Below are 18,176 nucleotides of genomic sequence, written 5' to 3' on the forward strand. Positions count from 1 at the left end.
CGTCAAGCACCTGTATCTCTGTGGGTGGCGGAAACATGTAGGAGCTCAATGACAGGACTCACGTTCCACCTGCACCTTTCTTCTAAGCATGTTATTTCTTCCTGCATGTTATTTCTTTCCTTTACCTTTACCTTAGAGATTTGATGAAGAAATAGGTTCAGTTCACCTTCAAACAAGAAGCAATTACTCTCATTGACTGCATGCCCAGTAATTTGATCCCCCTGCTAACCTGTTCCCTATCTTGTCACATGACTCCTAGGAGTCTGCTTGGAACCTAAGTAAAGCCCCAGCCTGATTTGACAGACATCAGGGAGGTCATTGAATGCAGCCTCCAATTAAAAAAAAAAAGTCTCTTGCTTTTCTGGATTAGCAGTTATTTCAAATGCCAATACCTATAAGCCATCTTTGGATTTACAATTACAAGAGAACAGGCAAAGTTTAGGCTCATCTTAGTCCTGTTTTATGACAGTAAAGCAAAAAGTAAGAAAAGGGGGACGTGGGTGGTACAGGCTGCAAATCGAGAGGTCAGTACACAGGAGGGGGCATCTCTGCAAGGAAATGTGCCATCTTCCAACACTATTGATGTTTCCCGGTGAAGTATCTCTGCGGGAGGTTCTTACTAATCACAAATCACATGCACATTGGCCATTCCTGACAAGAATGTTCATGCATAGTTATGACCTAATCAAGGCAACATTGAAAAACAAGAGAGGAAGAATGAGGAGAAAGGAGCGGTCAACAAAACTGTATAAAATTGCATCCCAGTCACACAGCTGCTCTCCACCTGTGTCTTCTATACAGTCACTCCTTCTAGACACTCTATTTCCCCAAGATGACAAGTCACCACTACGTACAGCAGGCACATTTCACTCTAGAAGCATTTCAGACAAATTGCTAAGTGTGCTGTTTGAGCTGGGGTTTTTGTGCCATAGCATGTCTGTTTTGAGCCGAGAAGACACAACCAATCACTGGCTCTGAAATCAGTGAAAAATACAAGTCAGGAATGATTGTACCTTTCCCAGCCATGGTTTAGTCTTCAACTAGATGAGCTGCTGTGTCATTCCTCCAGAGAGAAAGTGACATTGAGTCCTCTTGTAAGGTTTTGGACTTAACTCTGATAGCAAGCCAGAACCCAGTTTCTCTGCTACCCCCCAGACTGTTGCTTGCTTATCAAGAAAAATAAATCAAAATAAATGGCAGCTCCTTTGAGTGAGAGCAAGCTGTCTTCTGGTTAATAATATAGTTTTTTAAAATCACAATATTACTTTCTTCCTAATATTTAACATTACTTAATGCAGTTTCCTGCTGTAATTAATAGTAGCATGCTGTTGGATCTACTATTATCTCAGAGCCCAGTGAAGCAAACCTTTGGCTGGCAGAGTAGACAGACTCGTTTCATATACTGAAAGCAAAAGAAAACTTCATACAGAAGAAAAGAATATTTGGATGGATGTGCCATTACAAGACGTACTGACTGATTGGGTGCTACTGTAAGCAAACAGAGGAACAGTTGCAAGTCTTGCAAATCATACATCCGGTCAACATCATAATGCAATGCACAAGAAGCCAGCAAAAACTGAATATATGGGAGGTTTTGCGGAAATACTGTGGAAAAGCAATCACGGTAATGGTACAAAACTTGCTCTCGACATAACATAACATAAAGGCACCATTGATATCTTTCTCGTTTTGAAATACTGTAAAAAATTGCTACATATGGCACATAACACATTTTTACATACATATATTTAATTTATAAAAGTTTTTTTTCCTGTTTTCTATTTGCAGAACTGCTAAAATAAAATAAATTGTTTAATTTAAGGTGGAATACTTTATTATATAAAATAAAGTTTTACAGGTGAATCTATGTGTTTATTTAGGTTTTATACAGCGATAGGGTCTTGGTTAGCGATTACACTAGACAGCCTGGCCTGCAAATCTTCCTGTGTAGAGAAGCGGCCTGCTGGGTTAGTCCTGCTCTCGGCCAGGCGGAAGGCAGGTGCTGCCTCAAGACTGGCTCCCAGGGGGTTCTGTATGCCCAGGAAAGGTGTCGCTTCACCTACTCTCTCATCTTCTGTTTCACTCTCTGAGTTACTGCTCTCAGCGCTTGTGTTGCTGTCCATTTCCAACCTGTTGGCAATGTGGCCATTGGGCTTGGTTCTTTTGGCCCGCCGGCTGTTGGTGAGTTTCTTAACAGGTTCTTGAGCTGGCTCGTACTCCTGGGTCGTTTCATACTCCTCATCCTCCACTATCCTCAAGGGGCTCGGGGGCAGGCTGTTGCTCTCATGCGCGGGGTTGTGGTGGAAGGAGTTGAATTGCTGAGGGTGGTGGTCACACTTCTCCCGCAGCCTGGGCGGTGTCACCAGAAGCAGAGGTCTCTCTTCTTCCACAAAAGGGCTGACTGCCATGGAGGGCACGGATGCCGTCGTGCTGGACACAGGTGGAGACATTTCCGAAGGGGGCGATTTGGGGGAGCTTGGCGTGTGGAAATCTACAGGTGACATACGAGCCGGGGTGGTCATGGCTGACACATACCTGTGTGAGCACAGAATACCCCGCATAAGTGTGGTGGAATAAGAGGCATGGAGTAGGGAGGGTGAGGGGGACAGAGTTCACGATATTAAATCAGAGAACAAAGACTCTCTAATCGTTGTATACTTCTTGACTTTTACACTAGGACATTCCGCCCCCTTGGAATCTAAAATTATGTAGCCAAGAGGTTCCTTACAGGAGGGCATGCACAGATCAACTACATTGCCTAGCTCATGAAAGCTTTTATGATGTTCAATCTCATATGATTTTAAATAAAAACAAGTCAAGACAAGAGGGCACTAGGTCCTGGAAACCTGTCAGTTTATAAGGACCAAGGCTCAGGGGTTTGTAAAGGAAAGAAGTATTACTTAAATACTATACCTTCCTAAAGGCCAAGGGGTCTTAGAGAATGAAGCCCAAATGGGGAATGGAAGAAGATCTAAGATGAGTTGCTGAGAGCTGGATCTGCATGCATTTGGATCTGTGTGCCTTGTTTCTCCTTAGCTCAGCTATAAGGTTATGTCTTATGAAAAAAAGAGAGCATAGTGACTTAGATTTATTCCTGATAACAGTGTAACACATTTGTGTGCTTTAAATTTTTCCACGAAATGCTACTTGTTAACATTCAGTTTGCAACTCTCCATCCCAGTGACCAAGACATCCACAGATAAGCCTGAGGGAACCTTACGTTGGCTTTGTAGTATGCTCAATCTCTGGTCTACCTTTCTTCCAACACTTACAGCTGCATCAGTCTTTGACTTATCTTTGTGACTGCTCAAGACTGGATGTACCATGACACCTTATGTTATATTATGTATAATGCTCAGTGAACCTTGTTGTGAAGGCACAGAGTGACTTGTTTGTTTGTTTGTTTGTTTTTTACCATATCATGTTTTTTCCCCCAGAATAAGGAGACCTGACTTGACACTGAAGATGTGGCTTATTCAGAGTCACATTTCTCAGCTTTTTATAAAAATGTTACCAGTGCATAACACGAAGCGACTCTCTTCTTCACACTGGCATTCTCAGAGTCTAATTTGACATGACCTGTAATGACCCAGGACATCATCCTCTGAACAGTAGCTACAGGAACCCATTAACTTCCTTGCTTCTCAGCCATGATTCAGAGTTATATGGATGTGAGATCTAGCTGCGTCTAAAATGGGAAAGTGTCTGGAGATTGAAATACTTGGGGCTCGAGTCTTCAGACTTTTTGCTTTGAGGATACTTAAATTAAGCTCTCCAAGAATTGCTAACCCAAATTCAACCAGCATGCAAAAGTGATTTATCTTTTCTCCCCATGATCTCTAGGTTCAGGTATGTTTTGCAGTCTCAGAGAATGTCTGGGGTATTCAAGGAGGCCTACCACAGTAGGGAAATGTCAACCTTTAAAGATAGATGTCACATGTAGTGATGAAGGAAGAATTTATCACTAACCTCTTTTTCAGGTTTTAAAAAAGACTAAAATAGGACAAATAAACTTTCTTCATACATAAAGATATAATTTTATGAATCTAAGACTAATTTTTTACACCAGTTTTGCATCAATACCTACTTTTTCACACATGAACAGAACAACCTTTAATTCCATAAAACTCTGAAATACCATTTTGGAGTATTTCATAGAGAGGCCCTTGAATCAGTGATTAGCAGGTTCTATATGACCTGAAAGCCCAGAACTGGTCATCCTTTGTTTTAGGTACTTCTCAGTCCATGAGTGGAAAATGTCTGTCAAAATTATTCCACCCATGTAAATACCAAATAAATATTGATTTGACATTCTGTAAAGCTTTGAACAAGTGGTCCAAGATTAGACTGAGATGACCCAGTCTCTTCATTTATAAAGAGACAAACCCCACTGGATTTGAAAACAAACAAATGACAGCTTACTGATAGGCTAGAAATGGTGGCTGGATATAAACTCTCTCCCAGTTTAGGTGAAAATGGAAAAAGAGAAACTGTGAATCAGTATTCCTATTAAGCATCTCTTTCAGTTCACTTTCTTCTGTTCTGTATTTTACTTCTGCCATAGCTCCCCCAACCCCAATCCAATACCCCCAGAGGAAAGTCAAAACATTCAGGAATAAAGGGCCATATCAGAGGCAATATCTGCTTTAAAAACCACCTGTGAAGACTGCCAGACGCAGCATATAAAAGATTCATTTATTCATCCCTTCTTGGAATTCATAAAAGGGATACTCTATGGTGGAAAGCAAGCACCTGTTCCCCATGACAGTCAGCAGTGACATAGCCCTTGATTTGATTTAACTGAGGCTGGAAGGTAAGAAGAGTTAGTACGTGAAAACACGAGGTCAGTTCGACCAGAGTTTGGATAACTGGCAAATTGGAATTATAGAAGGGTCCTTATCAATCACTGGTGCCATCTCTCTAAAGTTACAACTGAGGAAACAGATCTCGAGTGGGGCTGAGCCTAAGGCCAGAGCTAGGAACTCCAAGTGTGCGGCACCTTCCACGTCAAATCATTCCAGCTCTTTAAGAGTCTGTTGCCTGTTTGCCACTGGGACGACGTGAGGAGCTCAGAAGAAATGAGTTCAGTCAAACAGAAAGATGACTTCATCAACTAGGAGCACTCCTAGAACAGGCAACTGCTGCCCCTTATTCTCATTAGAGTAGACTTCCTTAGGTGAGACCGCAGGTGCTCATGGGGATTCTCTTACTGGGGTTCTTTCTCCTCTGCAGTAGCTTTGCCCTTCGGTTTTACCTTTCACTATGAGGAGAGTCTCGGTAGGAGTCAGGGGTTTCTCTGGCATGCCTGAGGAAGCTGTTACATTCACGAGGGCCTCCTATGCCATTAAGACGTCCTCTTTGGCCCCCAGTTGGGCTGCTGTGCCTACTGTTTTCTACGGATGACATCATGATTACAGAGTGGCTTTCTGAAATGATGCTTTCGGTGTGTCCATTGCTCCAGCTAGAGGGGAAACATGAAAGGCAAGGAAGTAATTTAAAAAAGTTATATGCAACAATGGAAATGAAAGAGAATGACCTGACAAATATTTCAAATTATCTGTGCATCAGTAGTTTACCATGACGTTACTTATCTCAGAATAGAATTGTTACAAAGATACTTGGTATAGAAAGGATCTTGATTTAGATTGGTTTTGTAAGGATATAGGTTCTTCATTTGCTCACTCATTCAATGCTTTCATCAAATGTCATTGTGTACCAAGTGGTCTTAAAATCATTGTGTTTTTGAGTGGCTTAGGTAAAGGAAACACTTGTCCAATGAGCTACCCTTAGAAGTCTAGTGTTGCCTTTGGTAGCATGCATTTTGATACTGGTCACCAGGGCATTTGCAAATTTAACCAATTTCTCATGCGCATCTCCCAGGGCAAGTCAACCATTATGAGAAGTCAACTTCTAAGTATCATATAGCATCTAAGACTTTTCCCAGTGTAGCAATTCAGTGAGTGGTTGGGAAAGAGTAACAGCAACCTCTAAAAATGGGGAACAACAATCCTTGAGGTAGGTATTATTTCCCTTTGTTTGATGAGGAAGAAAATTCAGGCTCAAATTTAAACAGCCGTTAAATGGCAGAGCCAGTTGATGTTTTTGTCCCAAATGATACATTTAACTGTATTCCACTGCGCCATACATGTCTCCTGTTCCTTCTTAGGCAATGACAGCACAAGGAAATATGCAAAAGTTCGTTCATGGAGAAATGTCATGCCATTTTTTCGTTCTCATACCTGTGACTAGGAGTCTGTGTGACAGTGGTGGAGTGATGAGCTGTCGAGGTGTAGTGACTGGTGGAAAAAGACGTCTCCACTTCTCGCTCAACAATATGCTCACTGGAGATGATGTTTTTAGACACATATTGCTGGATAAACAAAGAGACACGACTTGAAGCTTTATATAAATCAAAACACTAACATTGTTGTGTACAAAAAAAATCTAGTACACATGCTTCATGATAAATTTCACTTCTCCTATGGCCAGACAGCAAATCCTATCCTGGCTACTATGGCCTTAAGATTTGGTAAGTGGAGTTAATAAATTACTCTTTGGATGTACCCTCAATGTAGATCCTATAATTATACCGCATATTATCAGAAACAGACCTATTTTTTTTTTCTGTTTTGTTTCCTGTCGATAACATAACTAGAATTCAATGCAAATCATTGTTCAATATTCCTTTTTTCCCTGGTTGTTACAAGAAAAGGAAGATTTTGTTTAAAGTCTCTGTATTTTGGATCTACCTCTCCCTCACAATTTCCTAGTACCCATGTTGCTTAAATGATACCATCAAAATTGTTAACTTGTCAGTGGTAAGACTAACAAGGCTACTGAGAGATCTGAAAGATTTAAAATGGTTGTCAAGGTCACATGTCTTGGGTACATAGAGGACCCATGTGCAATGCAAATGCATTCAACTTCACTTGCATCACCAAATCACGCAGTAGCTATTACTGACTTCCCTTGGTGAGAGAGGCACATTCTGAAGTTGATTTTAAATGCTATTCATATTTACACTAAATTGAGTTAAATAAGAGGGTAAGGCATGGAAAGGAATACCTTGGATGAAATGGGGCACATTATAATCTGATGGACTGTGTGCACAGAAAGAACTTGATATATTTGTGGAAACCCCCAAAATATTCAACTTGAATTATGCTTGAAATTCCAACTGGTTCCCTTAGAGAAAAGGCTATTCCACGTGGATCTCTGCGCACTGTATGAACAGTTAGCTTGCTTTAAGGAAAAGGTGGTGGTGTCATACACAATGAGCTATTCCCAGTTCGTGTACCATTTCACTCTTGCTCCTTGGAATGCATTGTAAACGTAGTGAATCTAATGAAAATAATATTTCACAATTATTCAACACTCATTAAATGCCACGGGGCTAAGTGCTTTATATAGATTCTTTTCTTTAATGCTAACAAGAACTTTCTGAAGAAGGTATTATTTTCAGTCCCGTTTTCATAATGAACAAATAGGATTTAGAAAGATTAAAGCCTGAAGTCCCACAGCTTGAGCCATAATTAGAATCCAGGCAGTCACTCAGCTTCCTATATATTGTAATATTCATAGCAACAGCTTATAGGTATGCTGTAGTGAGTGCATTTATCAACTGTGCAGAACATTCTAGTGAACACTGGGTCAGGGGAGGAAAGCAGCAAAGTATGTTAACCCACTAGCACCTTAATCTAACAATCTCCTGAAGGTCTTTGCTGCAAGACTTACTGACAGTTTAGTAAAGTCCAGCTCTGGACTTGGGTGATATATTCATTCCACACAAAATATACCTTTTTTCTATAGGATAGAAAATGTAGTGCAAGATCATCTTCAAGCTTTTCTTATAAAAAGCCAAACATCAGAAAGAGATGAAGAAAATAGTAAGAATTGTAGTGGAATTGGAAGAGCAATACTTCCAAAGCCAGGAAAACTGAGTCCAAGACTAGCCCTTATCTGTAAAAAAGGGAGGTTTGGACGATGATCTTGAAAGACTTTCCACAATCTAATATTCTATGATTTTTTTTATATTTAAAGGCTTAGTGCTTGGTATATTTTAAACAAAATACCTGAATGCCTAAAGGCTATACTTCATCTGGAGGGTGTGGCACCATGTAGAAAGTGTCGAGGAATAAGAAAGCACTATGTTTTTCCAGTTTTGCTGAGAAGCAAGTTTGATAAGTCACTTGACCTTTCCATGCCTTAATCCATTCCTTTGTATGTAAATCAATCAGCAAATCATCAGGCGCCTGTGAAATGCCTCTAATACAAATCACTCTCAAGCCCTTTGCTCAGTTATCAGTACTAATCAGTTATAGCCTGGAGTAGCCTTCATTTCCAAATTATAAAAATAAAACATTTCCTTCTCATTCTTGTAACACTAATTTTCTTAGTTTTTCTTTGTGTTTTTCTTTTCTTTCTTCCAGTTATGGCCTCCCTACAGAACAAACCCAACATTATTATTCCAGCCCCTTAATGAACACTTTAGAAGAGGAAATGTGCTGGTTTTACAGTAACCAAATCCACTTTAAAAAATGTTCCCATTATTTTCTCCTGGCAAAACCTTGGATTCCTGGAAGCCATGGAGATTAATGGCAGTGGCTAAGAGCCTAAGAGCTTTAGAAAATAAATTTCAAGGTGCCTGAACAGAGCAGAGATGCTCAGCTTTGCCACTGGCCAGAGTCAACATACATTCACCAGCTGAACGTTCTCGGTGGGTGGATTAGGGTGGTGAGGCCCGTTCGCTATGTTCACCATGTTGTTCCGCTCAGACCGAAGACTCTGCCGGAGCCGGTCGTGAAGCTTTTTCCGCTGCTTCCTAGACACGAAAAAGGGAGCATTGACTTTTTTCTATCATTTACATTTCTTAGTAGAGTCAATTCTTTATTTGGCCAACATCTAACTCAGACCGTGGACTGGTTGTGAGGCAGGGGGAAGGAGGGATGCGCCATTTTATGTCAGAATTTGCCTTTGTAAGGGCCGACGGGGAACCAGACGTTCCCAGCAAATAGATTTAAGAAGCCGAATGGGATTCTTACAGAAATTAAACGGGACTGCTGAGAGATAAGAGAGAAAGAGAAGACAAAAGAAATCAAGTTGGTATTTGGCTAAAACCCCAACTTCCCTAATCCATCCATCTGTGCCTATGTCTTACAGATGTCTTAGGTAATAATTTGTGCTGTGCAATTGAGAAAGCTGATTTCATTTATGATTTTGCCTGTTTGTCTCTTAAGAAAAGGCAGTCAGTTTGGAATCTGCACATTATGCATAGTTTGTGTGCATGTATAGCACTGCACATGAGTGAAGATGTGTGCATGTTTTGCCTGCAGATTTTGGCACAGTTGTAACATGATCCTACTCTAGTAACACTCTTGTGTATGATTAGGTAATAAATATTAAAATATCTAAAAAGACTCTTAAGCTTGACTCCATCAAGGCTTATCTCTATCACTTACTCAATTCTGGCACTGAGTCTTGGAGTATTAAGAAAATACCATCCATGCCCTTGATTTCATGGCATTAGTTTTGTTCCTCAATGCAACATTTAGGTCATAATAATACCCCCATGATTGGTGTTGGCAAGAGAATTTATGTGATGAAGCAAGAAAACAAAACCGTTAATATTATTTTGGACTTGAAGTGGAGGTTATACATCAGAGAGAAAGTGGAGGGAATTCATGCTACAAAGTAATTATATTTGTTAATACGGACCCAGTTTAAAGGATCAAACATAGTGAACACAAATCTATTTTAATGTTGTTCCTTTTGGTCTTTCAAAGCAAGCTTTTCTTGATTTTCCTCCCATGAGATTCCTTTGGTACGTCTCATGCTTGAGAGTACCTGAACTGGAAACTTAGATGGAATTGAAAAATAATCAGTATAATGATCAGAAACCGGCATCTCAAACACCACCAAGCGTTATCTTCGAAGCGTCAGTGCAAATGGGACATGTCCTCAGCAGTGTTTGGCACCTACGCCTCTCCTCTCAGAAGGTGGTGCGTGCACCCACATCCCCACACACATGCGTGCATGTGGGGCCCCATAGAAGCCTGTCCTTCCAGCCCTTTCTCTGGTCGCAGGGCAGTGGTCACTTATTAGAAGCCTGCTGAACATTTTCACAGAGATAGGCTGTGCTTCCTAATTGTGTGGTTAGGAAAAGTGCTCTAAATGGATTATTTAGAAGAAAAAACAAGGGGAAAAGTCCCCTGGGGCCACTCTCCCCACTTCTTATCGAGACCGGGCTGCAGAGCCGGGTTTCTGCCTAGCCCTGGCAGGTTACGGCGCCTGCGCACGCAGGAGGGAGGAGGCCGGAGGAGGAAGGCTCACTTGGTTTTGCAGTAGGCCACCACACACATGATGCCAACCACTAGCAGGGCGATGCAGATGCCAGTGATGGTCAGCACTCTCTTCTGGTAGAGCTCCTCCGCTTCTGGAAAGGGATGAGAGCAGACGTCACCAAAGGTCCCTTACACTTGCCAGGACTTACAACTGAACAGTTGGCATGCTGTATGACATTGCCCTTGGTCACAAGAGAATAAATATGTGGCAATTCATTACTCTTGCAGACATACTTCAAGTACAGCACGCTCTGAACTACATTTTGAGCATAAACATCAAAGCCAGATGGGGCCATTGACAATACAAAGTAGTATGCTATAGTATTACTTTAATTATAAGCTATAGATACATATGGATTAAATTAGCAAATCATTTATATTGATTATAAAACAACTTTCATTAAAACTGTAATTTTAATTTTATGAAAATCTCTTGCAAACCTCTCTTGCAAAGACAACGGGAATCATGCCAACAAAAGGAGCTGAGATTGGCACCCCAGGACCCTCTTGTCCTCCCTTCCCTCCCCATCCCAGTCTCTCTTGATTTCCCAACTATTTCATATTCCAGTGGTCTTTACAAAGAACCATTTCTAACTTAATAAAATAAACTCAAAGACATTTGCAAAGATGAGCTTGGCTTGTAGATAGCAACAAAACTGGGGCAGGAGGATCCCTATGCTTTCACAGTAAAATGTGAACAGAAGCCACATGGTATGGAGCAGCAAGGCACTGCATCAGAGAAAATCCAAAATTATGGGTAGGATAGTCCTGGGCCAAGGTGAAGTTTTGTTCTTTGGAGGACAGTTATTATTCTGTCACCAACTGTACTGACAGACCTCATCTATCTGTGTAGAGGAACTGCTAGCACAAATAAGTGTGGCTTGGAATAGATCATACACTCCTGCATTGACTAACATGGCAGATTAGTTCATGTAGATTACACCATGAAGTATGATACTTAGAACTTTGAACTCAAGGTACTATCGTACCCCAAATGCAGCAAGTGTCCTATTCATGGAAGTCTTTCTATTTGCAAATCAAATAGATGGATGACTTCATTATGCAGTAGGTCAGGTTCTTAACAAGAATGGCTGACTTAATGGTGAACCTGATTCCTTAAGAGCTGAGCTTCCAACTACTGCAATTACACTTATTGGAAGATCATCTCCAGTTTCCTGAGAAAGAGAACTCAACGAGTGCATAATAAGCAGTGTAAGCTGTACGTGGTTTTCTGATTAATAAGCTCGTCAAGAACTTGAGAATATCATACAAATGAACATCTTTTATCTAGACATCAACATGGGGCCTTATGAACATTTTCAGTTTACATTCTCAGGCTCAGTAACCACGCCTTCTTTCCTTCACGACAGAGGGCAATTTGCAGGAAGTTTCCTTGGAATGAAAAAGTGCATTTTAATTTCTACGATACAGTGGACCTTATCGTTAAACACAACGTTTCCTACAAGCCAAGCCCATGGTAATCAAATTCCAGCTAACAGGTCAGGAACATTGTCAAATCCAATTAATATAGCACTGATTATTAACAGGAGGAGGAGGAGAACAGAAGTCAGTGGGTAAAAGACTAGAAGGCTGCAGAGATTAGACAAAAACAAACCAAAAGGTTGGAAGTAGAAAAGGAAAAACAAACCAAGAGGACAGACAGACTGACAGAATGACTGAGAGAGGGAGGAAGTCAGGTACAAGGGAAAACAAGGTTAAAAGTGAAGGAGTCATCTGAAGTCCCTGGCACAGCATGCCTGATACTAAGGGAGGAACAGGAAAGAAAGAACAGAAGACCAGAGGGAGGAAATGCTCAGGTAGGAAGGAGAGGTGGATGCAGAGTTGGAAGGGTTGCCCCATACAGCATAACTCCTAACCTAGGCCGGACGGCATGTGGAAGCCACAATTAGGAAGCAAAGCAGCTGGTGTACTGCTGTGAAACAATGAACCAGGAGACAAAAGAGTGCTGCCGCATATTTCTGTGCCGCAAAAGTCAAGTGAGGAGTGGAATGTGAATGCTTATGTGTTAATGGCTTGTGTCTGCTGCCTCCCCTCCCCCATAGAAATAGAACAGGGAATTACATTTTATGGGGTGTTAAGCTGTGAGCTGATGCCCCTGGAGCCTCCTCATTGACGTGGCATCCAGATCAGCCCTTAGGATATACCTGCTTATCCTTCTCCATGGGACCCAGGACACAGAGCAAGGCGCCTTTGATTATGGAGCATTGATTAAGAAAGGAGTGTAAAAGTATTACTGCTGAGAAAATGAAGGCCCTGCCTTATGTGGCTTTTTTCAGTTTATTTTTTTCTCTTAAAATGATAAGGGTTTGGTAGCATTGGCATCTAAACATCGTATCTTTAGGAAAAAACTGGGAAATTGCTTTGGCAAACTACAAAAATGAGACCTATCCAAAAAGTAAAGGAAGGTGTTGTACCGTGTGTACTCTCAGGGATTCGATCGCTCAGTTTTTCAGTTTTTTGATTGTTGTTAATGATAAAAGAGTAGGTTGGCCTGGGTCTGTGAGCACCTGGTATATGATGCCTGGCCCACCCTGCCTGTGTTATGCAGCAAGGTACCCATTTCCCAGTGAGGTCAGTTATGGAATAAAAGGGACCAGTGAAGGCCAAGGGGTAAAGAAAAGGTGCTAAGTGAAACAGCCAAAGCAAAGGCCCATAGAATACAGATGTGGGGCTCAGATTCTGTATTCACATCAGCATTTATTAAATGCCTTAAATGTTTCTAATCTAGGTTTCTATTTGATTTTCCAATGTTTTGCTAGGTCAGGTGCCCACTGCCCACCCCACAATATTGAATGTGTTATAACAAAAATATCTGATGAAAAATAATGTAAACAATGGTTTCTTTTAAACCCTCCTTTTCCCCTTATATTTTTTCTTAGTGTGATGAGGTCAATAGGACAACTCCACATAAGAGGCAGCACTGAAAAAAAGACGTCCTCAGTCCAGTTGGCAGACCTGCCTCAATGAGTGGAAATGCTGCTGAGACTTCATGGTTTGGTTGGACACATTCAGAGCAAGCATGTTTTTCAGTGTGATCTGGCCAGGCAAAGTGACAGAGGCCGCTTCTTCCTCAACTTTAATTGACCTTTAAGGTCTGAGGCTAAGGTTCCTTAGCCTCGGGGGGCTGCTGAGCCTCCAGAAGGACAGGCTTTATGAGGAAAGTAAATATCAGGAGCTCTGTCTTTATTTACCCTTGAAATCTTACTGAGGGAGAAGTGGTATGTCTGAACCACCCTTTACCTTACTTCACTGTTTGGGAATGGAGATAATAATTCTATGGTCAGACTCTAAAGTGATAAAATAGCAAAGATGCTGTTAGGAAGAAGAGGGGAGGAAATTGTGAAATGTTTTTCCTGCCTGCAGGGAAGGCCAATAAGCCTTTGTAGAAGTGAGTCAATTTTTATCCCGAGGGAAGTGATAGACTACTCCCCTCAAGTAGATGACCTGCCACTCAAGTGACACTGGTGTGCCCTCTCTTGCCTCTCACTCCTGGGAGATGTCCTTTGATATTCAAGAGACCACATACAAATGTGGGAAGTTTCTTGGAGATGCAGGCAATTAATTGAGTTTCTATTCCTGCAACTGCTAGATCCTACAACGGCCTCATTGTCCACAAATTGTAGAAAGTGCGATAGCTGTCAACTGTGATGTTATCAGGCAAAAGGAGACAGCAGCTGTAGGGTGCCCTCCCTGTACGATGTTGCTGACACCAGCTGGACAGGGAGCAGACGTGCCGTTCATCAGGACATTGTGGACCCATGACCACAGTCCAGGGTTGTATGCAGCATCCAGGAGGCCTGGGGTCTGTGCCATGGATCCTCTGGGAAGGTAGCGTGGCTTCCTCTCCTTCCAAGGCTGGTCTTTTCTACCAACTATTTAGGATGAAGATGTTCAAAAGGAGCATGCCCCAATTTCATATTCTTGTAGGAGATATTTTACATTTGCAGTGTTTGATTATTTGTCTGGATAATCTTTGTGACTCAAGTTTAATTCCATTAGCACTAGACTTTCCACCTAAAATAGCACATGGCTTATCTCTGTTTTCTATTTCCTTGCTCATGAGATAATGAAGTTGACTAGAGTCATGCCTGAATAGCTCCAGAAGATCAGAGCAGTTCATGTCTGTTCATGTGGTATCGTATTGCAATGTAAGAACTTTCTCTGCTACTGTATTAAATGATTTTTATAGTGTATGTCAAACTACCATCAGCCTAAGATGTGCTGTTTTTTTTAAGGTGATGTATGTAAAACTTCACTGGTGCTCAGGTCCCTGGTTTGGTTCCTCTTGTAGCCTTGCGTACCGCTCCAACTTACCCCGGCTCTGAAATTACAGCATGGCCAGATCCCATCAGTGGGTCAAGGAACGTGACATAGGTGTGAATTTGCAGCAGGTGAGATGGTTTTAAACTCTAAGTGAAGCTTGGGAATCTAAAAGCTGCTTGCACTCAGTAACATTTTGGTAAATTAATCATAGATTGGAAGCAGAGAAATCATTGTTATAGCTGTATGATCCCTTCTAAAGAAAAAGGAAATTTGTTAGGAACTGAAAGGGAAGAGTGGGAAGGGAAAAAGATTTCAGCTCATAGGCTCTAAATTCTGCAGGCTAAAAGGAATGATGATTGGTCCATACCCATAAATTCAATCCCAAGATGCTCTGCCAATGCAGAAAGTTGACAAAAAAAAGAAAGAAAGGGAAAAAAGTTTCAGAAAGAGCAATACACTGCACTCCAAAACACATTACACATGACTATTACAGCTCTCTGTGCGTGCACATTGAACAGGACAAAGGGTGTTGTTAACAAAGCAGTGCTCAGGTACGCCTCCAACAGTCCACACAAGGAACTTCTCTTTTAAGAGGTGTGCAAATACCGGCACACTGTGTCTTTATTAACCCTTAAAAGACCTTACTGAGGGAGAAGTTGTATAGCTGAACTTTCTTCTACGCTCCTTATTCTACATAGTTTGGGAATAGAAATATCGTATTTATAATTGGAAAAGGAATTTGGTATTATTTCATTCCTTTCTTTTTCAAAGGCAGAAGCAAAGTTCCAGATAGTTGAGGTTTTTATGGGTTTTTTTTCCCCCCAAAGACACACAGCAGCAGGGCCAGGATAGAAGCCAAGGGGGTAAAAATTTGGTCTGAAAATTTTATCATATTGGATTTATATTTTTCATTAGTTATGCTCTCCTATTTCTTGTTGCTTTGGTTAATTTTTTTGAACTCTACCTCCTTTCTCCTAACCTTCTACTTTCTCCACCATTTATGGGATATTTAACAAACATTTCTGCCCCACAAGCCAGGGAGAGCCCTGGGGCATCAGAACCTGCTTGCAATGTTTCCATGTCATTTCTGTATGGTACATGTTCAATGGATTTTTCAAATTGTTAAAAAATATGTGGGGGGAGGATACAATTCCAGGGATCTTTGGTGAATTTTAATTTATCACTCTCTTGAGTGACAGAGAGCCAGTTAGACGATCACTGGGCAGTGCTGAGTGCTGATGCCCAGATGCTGGCCAGCAGGCATTCAGGGGACCTGCCTGGGGCAGCCCAGTGAAGGCGCCAGACAGGTGTGAGCCCGCAATCCTGGCAGATCTGATCTGGAGGTACCAGAATTGCAGGACCAGTGGGGCCTGCACGGGCTCACATGAGGAAAGGGGGAAAATGGGGAAAAGAAGGAAAAATACTCTGGCAATGACACTTCCTGTTCTTGAAATAAACATTGCTAATCAAATTTCACCAGGTGGGACCCTGTAGGAGCTCCTCGTGCGGTTGGTGGAGAGGCAGGGGAGGAAAGAACACAGAGGTCTAGGAGTCGACTGATTGGGAGATACCAGGGCAGTCGAAAAAAATGACAGGGTGCCTCTAAGTTTGAAAACATGGTAGTGGGGTATTTCTCTGATAGAACCATCAGTTTGGGCCCGGACAAAGTGTCTCATACAGTGGGGGAATGTAGGAGCTAAGAGTGCTGGAGTTGTCCTGGTTTCAGGTCCTGCCTCTGCCATTTACCTGTTCAGTGACTTTGGACAAGTTAATTTCTCATTGGCAAAATGCTTAGGACATTAACATGGGCCTCATGGGCAACTCTGTGGAATAGAGGCCGTGAAATAGGTCGGCCAACAGCTGATGGTTTTAATAGCTTGGAGAATAGACACGTCTGGACATTTATCTTGGGCCAATTACTGCGTGGAGGTTTACTTTTGACCAATTTCATGGCTAGGAAATCTCTGAAAGCTCCTGGGATATGTCAAGAGTTTAGACTTTAAAAACTTGCCACATCTTAAGGAAATGAGGTTTCACAGATTAAAAATATATATAGATATATATAAAATTGTACATGATAATGACAGGCGCTTTGCATAATTGAGAGTCCCCTCTGCTTTGGGTCGAGGGGACTTAGGCAGATAACCTAAATTTTTCATAAATTAAAAGCCAGATGATGTAGGGTTAATTTGGTTGCACAATGTTCACAGCAAAACAATTTACTGAAATGAAAACAAATTTCTCTTGCCTCTGTGCAATGATTTGACAAATGGACATTGTTTTTTTCCATTTGTGTCCTTCATATAAACTTTGGAACACCAAAGTATGAAAATTCATGTTCAGAGGAAATGATAATAAATTTCCTTATACATTTTCATGAGGCTGTGACTCAATTTTTCTCTCTAGAACCCTTTCCATCGCTTGCCTTTTCCTCCTACCAGTCAGTAACAATTTAAGGGTTAAAATCAAGAGATATCGACATAAACTCTTTCCAGAGAATCATTATTCCATGCCTACGTGAACACTGCTAATGATCTATATTAGTTGCATAGAAAGCTTGGTTAGGTCTTCAATAAAATTAGTAGCATGCCCATGCATACATATTACTGCATTTACAGTTTTATAGGTAAGTCTGTGAGCCTAACTATAATTTCATTTCATGGGAAGTCATTCATATCAGGCAGCTCCAATTTCAAATAATTCAAAGGGAAATTGGTACTTAAAATTGGAATCTCTTCTGGCCATAAGCCCTAACAAGGAAACAAGCAGAGGAAACATGCATCAGTCATTCTAGACCTGGAGCAAACACTACTCTAATTTATTTTTACTATTGGTGGCTATGTTTCTTCTTCGTGAGTCAAGAAAAGCATAATACACAAACATTTTCCATTTTATGAAGAGGTTATTACTTTCTATCTATTCTATTTAATCTAATGTTGGCTTCAGCTCATTATGCATCATACGCTTCCTATTGAACTGCTGCCTAGCCACTACATTTTTCAAATTAAATTAATAATTCAAAAACACAAAGGTTACTGTAAACAATTTAGTTTCCTTTTCTACATGTGATTTCCTGCTGTGCAGTAAGCAATATAAAAAATTAATTTAAATCTAAGAGTCTGCAGACACTATTAAATACTGACTCACTGATCCTTTGTTTTAGGATTTTATAATTGTTTGAAAAAACCTGATTAACCTGTAGGTTAATTTAAAATTTCAATTCCATTAGAAAAAAGAACAATGACAACTTTCCTTTACCAAAATTATATGTACATGCAATGACTATGTTTTCTGAAAGATTTGAAGGCATTCAGGATTTTACTCTTTAGCATCTTGGGTCTCCTCATGGAAATAATCTCAAAGACTGTGTGCAGTCTTGACTATAGGCATCTTTGAGATTTCTAAAGGAGTCTGTCAGTGCCCATTCTACATGGGACCAATTTAATGTCTGACTTGTAATTTTGAACTTACCTTTTACAAATGCGGATACTTGTTTTTCACATATACCAATCCATGTGGTCATTGAGCCCTTCAAAATGTAATGGGAGGCTT

General features: G+C 40.9%; 1 protein-coding gene across 8 annotated transcripts in view; it reads right to left on the reverse strand.

Annotated features, from left to right (window-relative positions):
* Positions 1-1,833: 1,833 nt before the first annotated feature.
* NRG1 (neuregulin 1) overlaps positions 1,834-18,176 on the reverse strand; it is a 950,601-nt gene continuing 934,258 nt past the window's right edge. For 3 of the 8 annotated variants that reach the window (XM_054566056.1, XM_054566054.1, XM_054566058.1), the window contains 5 exons: positions 10,330-10,432; positions 8,695-8,821; positions 6,240-6,370; positions 5,255-5,461; positions 1,834-2,535 (listed from right to left, as the gene is read on the reverse strand). In XM_054566056.1, the coding sequence (XP_054422031.1) occupies positions 1,884-2,535; positions 5,255-5,461; positions 6,240-6,370; positions 8,695-8,821; positions 10,330-10,432 (1,220 nt within the window). In that variant the 3' untranslated portion in view covers positions 1,834-1,883. Of the gene's footprint in view, positions 2,536-2,934; positions 3,056-5,254; positions 5,462-6,239; positions 6,371-8,694; positions 8,822-10,329; positions 10,433-14,991; positions 15,016-18,176 lie in introns of those variants that run through there. The other 5 variants (XM_054566057.1, XM_054566055.1, XM_054566060.1 and 2 more) reach the window with 3 other exon arrangements.

This window comes from Pteronotus mesoamericanus, unplaced genomic scaffold (genome assembly GCF_021234165.1).
Source record: "Pteronotus mesoamericanus isolate MK-2021 breed Mesoamerican mustached bat unplaced genomic scaffold, CSHL_Meso_final contig_169, whole genome shotgun sequence".
Classification (NCBI taxonomy): Eukaryota; Metazoa; Chordata; class Mammalia; order Chiroptera; family Mormoopidae; genus Pteronotus; species Pteronotus mesoamericanus.